This window comes from Vitis riparia, chromosome 3 (genome assembly GCF_004353265.1).
Source record: "Vitis riparia cultivar Riparia Gloire de Montpellier isolate 1030 chromosome 3, EGFV_Vit.rip_1.0, whole genome shotgun sequence".
Lineage (NCBI taxonomy): Eukaryota > Viridiplantae > Streptophyta > Magnoliopsida > Vitales > Vitaceae > Vitis > Vitis riparia.
In genome coordinates this window covers 6247393-6254032 of record NC_048433.1, presented here as the reverse complement: position 1 = coordinate 6254032, position 6640 = coordinate 6247393, and the positions used below count along the sequence as shown (strand labels likewise).

Sequence of the window (6640 nt, the reverse complement as noted above, 5' to 3'; positions counted from 1 at the left end):
TTTGGTAACTATTTCCGAAAAAGTTTTAGAAAATTATTTTTTGATATTTTGTATAATAAAAGTATTTGAAAACTTAAAATGTTTTTAACTTATTTTAAAAATAATTTTTTATATTTAGTGTTTTATTTTTAATTATTCTACATGTTTGTATAATTATTTTTTAAAACAGTTCTTAAAAAACAAATAAAAATAAGAGAAAACAACTAAAAGATGTTTTCTAAAAACACTATTGTGGATCCCGCATTTCGCTCGATGTGTTCCCACTTGATGACGAAACTCACTTTTTTATTTATTTGGTGAAAATTTGATTTTTAGAAAAAGACTTGGAGTTACCACTTATTTTTGTTTTATTTTTTAAGGGAAAAACAAAATAAGAAAGAAAAACCCTAAGTGTGTCTTCTAAAGAAAAAAACAGGTCTGTGAAAAACTGAGTTTAGGTCCGGTGGTTAGGTTATTTATTGGGAAGGTACGGTGGTGAGCCGTAGTACCCCTCTAAACCCGTATACATATGATATTTACGAAACGAATTAAGAGAATTATGACAATTAATTAATTAATTAATTATGGATTAAAAAAAATAATCATGCAAATGAGTATGCACAAATAATGATGAAATATAATTACAAATAATACACAAAATAAATTATAAGAGGATTATGCAAAATGATTTATTGAACTAAATTAAAAAAAATGGTATTAAAAAAAATGATTTTCAAGAAATTTAAAAGGATTTTATAAAAAATGATTTTGAATTAATGATTTCAATTTATTTATTTACAAAAAAAAAAAGTCAACTTATTTTCTTAATTTCAAAAAAAGTTATTTATATTTATTGTATCAAAATAATTTATTACAAAATTTCAATTTGACCACAAAAATTGTTTTTATTTGCTTTTACTGAAAATGAATTATAATTTTATTTATAAAAGTATTACAATTTGTTTTCATTTAAGAAAAGTGACTTACATAAATTATTAAAAACAATATAATTTTATTACAAGGCGCCACAACTGAAAGAGTGTGTCCTTGCCCTTCATGACTTGCAAAAGGGAAAAATAGGGCTGCCTGATTGTAGAGCATTAAGAGACATATACAAGGACTTCTATGTACCTTCTTCTTATTACCCTTCTCTCTTTCCCTTTCTCCTTTCATAATTCAGAACTTGGTGGCTCTCATGTATATCATGTATATTAGCTTCTTGTTTGAAAATATTTTGGTTCCTGAATCCTAAGGAAGCTGATTTTAAAAAATAGTTTTCAATTAATGCTATAGACTTGAGGTGTGCAGGTGGTTCTTCTCATGGCTTCTTAATTGAGGATCAAACCTGCCTTACTTAACAGTTCTAGAACGAAGGATGCTTCAAGAAGGAAATTGGAATCACAAATTTCTATTTTTGTGTTTTTCCTTAAGTGCCTTCAGGTTTTGATGATTGACTTAGACCTTTTGATTTTGCGATACAAGTCACATAGAAGCATGAGGTGTCAAATACCTATTATATAACCCGAACAACTTGAACAAGATTGATGCTCCAATTATTTATTGCATGGTTGATGAGACTAGGGATGTAATTTGAATGATTTGGACATGTTAGGACCTTAACAAGTACCGAACTTCATCTATCAATATATCCACGATACATCCAACAAGCAAGTTAGAGGTTCCAACTTACATCAAGCCCGTGGACAACTCAAGTTTCCATGCTTATGAAATATAATAATTATTTTAAAATCTATAAAATATAAATTATACTATAGAGTAAGAGGTTAAAGGTTAAATATATCCAAAGTATAAAATAAATTATAATAACTAATTGAAACGATTCGCTTTTCATCAATTTTTTGGTATTTGAGTAAAATAATAACATATAATATAATTAAAAATAAATAATAATTACGATTGATAATTTTCTAATCATACCCTAAATAAATAAATTCATAAGATCACGAATCTAAAGCACATTTCAAATACAAAAATAGTTCACAAAGGATTATGAACCCTAGTCTTAATTCCATGCATTGGGTCAAACGACGTCGTATTTGGACGTAAACTAAAAGACTAAATAAAGCTGCAAATATGGGCGCTAAAACATCATTTCAAACCGCAGAAATGGCGGTATGTCTGGTGCCCTACAAATCTGAAACCCTAATTCACCTCAAATGCATTTCTTCTTCTTCTCTATCTGAAATCCTAGCCCAATGGCGGAGCAGGATAACTGTGTGCACACCCCCGGAGCATTCAGGAAACGAGCCTCTGATGAGTGCCCGCAATCTTCCACAACGAAGAAGCGTGTGGTGTTGGAAGATATCACTAACTCACCCAATAACGAGTTGATTCAGAATTCTGATCGTGAATCCCAGAAGCCCAAACGTGGAATCAGGAGAACTGGCGGTTGTTCTTCTATCATGTATCAACATCTTCATTCCCTGGAGGTATCTTTTGTCACTATGTTGTTGGCTTGCCGAGAAAATTGAGGGATGTGAAGAAAATTTATGGATGCATATTTTCTTTTCTTTTCTTTTCTTTCCTATTTTTTTTCCTTTTTCTTTTTTCTTTTTTTCTTGTTATGGTTGGCTACGGTTTCTCTGCAACCAAAAATAGCAGTAAGTTTTTATTCGGTTGCTGAGAGAGGGGGCGGAAGTGAATCTTGGAGTCTTACAAGAGGTTCAGTTGCAACCAAACGGGGTTTTAAGATTTGACGGTTCTTATTTAGGTTTGATTGCTTCTAGGTTGTTTTTTTAAATTGTGAAGGTTGGGTTTCCACTAGTTCTTGATCAATCATCGGGGTAGGGATTCCGGATCACTAGCTTGCTGTTTGGGCTTTTGGGGTTTTACTTCGGTGCGATTGTAGAGTTTGATTTTGGTCTCTTCAAATTGGATTTGACGTTCATTTGTTTTATCCACAGGTCTGGTTTTCAGTTTATTCTTGATTTCTGATCTGAGTTGAATTCATTTTTATTGATTGAGCGTTTCTTTTATTACTTTACTCTCTGTTTGATTCCTTAGAAAGTAAAGGAAATGATATTGATATTTGAATCTTCTTGGTTTTCAGGAAATGTAAAGTGCAACTTAAATAAGTTTTTACTTAGCTCTTTTAAAGTTTCCTTGTTGGAAAATTTAAGCTCGAAATTTTGGCTCTATTCTCTCATTATATTTTAGGGTTTTGATAAGTCTACAACGTGGTTGCTTAATTCTGTAATGTTTTGTCAATCAGATGGAGGAAAAAAGAAGGGCACGCCCTGATTACATGGAGAAGGTTCAGAATGATGTCACGCCAAATATGCGCGAAATTCTGGTAGATTGGCTGGTAGAGGTTGCAGAAGAATACAAGCTTGTTTCAGACACACTTTTTCTCTGTATATCCTATATCGACAGATTCTTATCATCACATGCTCTCAGGAGGGACAAGCTACAGCTTCTTGGAGTTTCTTGCATGCTTATAGCCTCGTAAGCACACAAACCTTTATTGATAAAATCATTTTGTTGATCACTTTTTTGTTGATCCTCCTAATGAAAATTCGTCTATGGTTGATCATATAGAAAGTTTGAAGAGATCAGTCCTCCCCATGCTGAAGACTTTTGCTACATAACAGATAATCATTATACAGCAGAAGAGGCGAGTTTCTATTCCTTCTCTTTTCTTTGTTTTGTCTTGCACATTCAGCTTCTTTGTTTCTCCATCTTTATTTGGAATCAGAGGAAACTGGGGTACAAAAAATGGGAAATGTTTCTGCATTTTCCGTCTTTGTGCAGCATGGTTGTGTTTACCAAATTAGAAAAGCTAAATTTTAAACTAATTGCAGTTTTTTTTACCTATATTGACTTGACAACCAAATGGATAATGATACCCTTTTCTCGGTTTTTTGTATTCTTCTTCGAGTAACTTGTTTCACATTTACTAAACTAATAAGACTTTTAAACAATGTTGGGGTGTATAGGTGGTGAATATGGAGAGAGATGTACTCAAATTTTTGAACTTTGAGAAGGTTGCTCCCACAACAAAAGTTTTTCTCAGGCAAGAACACTCTCGATGTTTTTCCATTATTAGGCATGTCAAGACTGCTATTTGTTTCACAGTTGCTGCCTGATTATTCGTTGGACTAAGAACAAATTTATTGGGTGCATGCAGGAGCTTCATGAGGGCTTCTGAAGAGGAAAGCAAAGTAGGTCAACCCCCTAATTTGATGTTCTTGTTGGTTATTCATTTTCTCCTTGCTCCTGATTCGTTAATATCTGTGCTTTCTACAGTCTCTCAGCATGCAGTTTGAAGCCTTGAGTTGGTATCTTGCAGAATTAAGCTTGTTGGACTATGGGTGTCTACGGTTCTTACCATCAATGATTGCTGCTTCTTCTATTTTTCTTGCTAGATTCACACTTGAGCCAAACAAGCATCCTTGGGTAAAGAATTGATTGCTTTCATTCTTGTGAATCCTATTAATGCATTTGCATGAAGATTATACTGATAAAAACATGAAGGATAACTTTAATAGTACAAAAGATCTATATTTGCCAACTTTGTCTGATTGATGCAAAGAAGAATTAAAGAGGATTTTGTGATCTAAGTTTAAGACGATGCTTCAGATATGTAGACATAAAAGATAAGAAACATTGATGCCAGGATCATGTTTGCAGACTCAGGAACAACCCAAGACAAAATTGTTATTCAGTCAATAAACTGTTCACCAGCACTCAACTATTTTTCCACACTCCAGGCTCAACAGAATCAATTGGGAAAATATCAAAGGAAGCGATAGTCACTAAAAGTTTTAGTGAAGTTATTTTCTTCATGGGAGTGACTTTGCTACATTTTGCAGAGTTTGGCATTGCAACACTATTCGGGCTATAAACCATCAGAATTGAAGGAATGTGTGCTTCTCATTCACAGCCGACAATTGAATAGAAGGGGAAACTCCTCTTTGAGAGCAATAAGACAAAAATACCTGCAGCCCATGGTATCTCTCCCTCTATTCATCTCTAATATACATGTTGATATTGCAAATTCAGCTTCTTAGTAGCTTCAAATCCTGCTAGTGGCTGCAAAGCACTGGTTAAAAAAGAGTGGCATTCTTGGGATCTGTCAGTGAACTTGCTGCCAAATATGGGATTGACAGCTCTTTATGACATGTCTTAGCCTATAATTGTTTTGCGGTTCTCTTACAAATAATCATCTGATCTTAGGTGAACTGAATATTTTTCTTGAAACAGTTCAAGTGTGTAGCTGCACATGTTTCTCTTCCAGAGATTCCGAAGCATTGCTTTGAGGCCATAAAGGAATAAACATTCATGGGGATTCTTAAAGCAGTCAGAAATTCCAGCTTTTGAGCTAATTTTCTCCATGAGTCATTACAACAGACCCTATTTTCTTTTGTTCAATGGCATTCCATCTTTATTGGAGGGTGTTGGTACTCAAATCTCTGGACAAGGGCTTCTATGTTCGGTAATGTTGGTGGTGTCATAATGATGGAGAACTTTGTGCTGTGCAGTGTAGTATTTCAGAGGCAGCCATCAGTAAAGAATAAGTCTTTGGATCTTGTTTGTAGAGAAGAAAACAATTGTGTTTCCAAATCCCAAATCAACCTGAGAGGAGGCCCCATTGCCTGTAAATTCCCAGAATAAATCATTATACCTTTTCCCAAGTTGGTCTTCTTCTTTGGGCATTCAGTTTGCATTTGTCACTTACCAGTTGGAGGCTGCTGGACTGGGCCTAGCTTAGTCTATATTCATGAGGGTATCAGATTTCTAGTACTTGTCTAGGAAACTCCATTAAGTAATTTTTCAACATCTAAAAGTGCATTCTAAGTTTTGCAAAAGGTAATCTGTGTAATTAATAATATTTATTTATATAGATTTATGGAAAAGGTAATTTTAACAATTTTTTAGGGCAGATTAAATTTATGGTAGTTTTATTTAATATATGCTTTAACAATATAAATTAGAGGGAAAATATGAGGAAAGAAAATAAAGAGAAAAAGTGTAAAAAAAAAAAATAAAGTGAAAGAAAATAAAAAGTAAGTTCAATTTTTAAAACTCTTTAACTTACTTTTCTTTGTTATATCAAGATTAAATAATTTTAAAATATATAAATTTTAATTAAATTTAATTATACCCTTTTTTCCATAGTGAAATCAAGTATGAGAAAAGCATTCCTATGCTTTAAAATTCCCGATCCATTGAGATATAAGATTAAAATATTCTTAATTTGCAAAAGGGGCATTTATATATGCTAAATATGTTAGAAACAAATGTTCAAGGTCATGGTAAGCCATTTACCCTACTTTTAATCCTAAATTTTGGATTTTGGAAAATTGTTGATACAAAAACTGGTTCTTAAAAGCTTTATTGTCCAGCTTGACTGCATTTTCAACAAGAAGTTTTTGTAAACTAAATATTTTTTTCAAAGCAAAGTTGTCCCGCCTGACTCCATATATTTTTCAAAAATAAGGGCAATCATTGAAAATTTCAAAGTATGTTTTGGGAACTAATTTTAAAAGCAAATTTCTACTTCTAAAAACAGAAAATTATTACTCGAAAATATATTCGATGATTTTTTTTTAATACAGTTTTTAAAAAGCTCATTTTGGAAATAGGGTATTTTATGAGAACATATTTAATTATTTTTAATTGTTTTCTGATAGTTGTTTTA

The 6640-nt window shown here is 32.5% G+C and overlaps 1 protein-coding gene across 1 annotated transcript; it reads left to right on the top strand.

Moving 5' to 3' along the window:
• Positions 1-2117: 2117 nt before the first annotated feature.
• LOC117910842 (cyclin-A3-4-like) lies at positions 2118-5807 on the top strand. The gene is made up of 8 exons (XM_034825018.1): positions 2118-2429; positions 3212-3444; positions 3538-3613; positions 3936-4012; positions 4127-4160; positions 4246-4395; positions 4812-4949; positions 5203-5807. Exons 1-8 carry the CDS (start codon positions 2196-2198, stop codon positions 5272-5274), a joined length of 1014 nt encoding a protein of 337 aa, XP_034680909.1. The 5' UTR covers positions 2118-2195; the 3' UTR covers positions 5275-5807.
• The last annotated feature ends 833 nt before the right edge of the window (positions 5808-6640 follow it).

Excerpts from the sequence above, each read along its gene's own strand:
- LOC117910842 (XM_034825018.1), top strand. The coding sequence starts at position 2,196 with ATGGCGGAGCAGGATAACTGTGTGCACACCCCCGGAGCATTCAGGAAA. Across the intron at positions 2,430-3,211 it reads AACATCTTCATTCCCTGGAG|ATGGAGGAAAAAAGAAGGGC; the intron begins GTATCTTTTGTC and ends TTTGTCAATCAG. Across the intron at positions 3,614-3,935 it reads ATCATTATACAGCAGAAGAG|GTGGTGAATATGGAGAGAGA; the intron begins GCGAGTTTCTAT and ends TGGGGTGTATAG.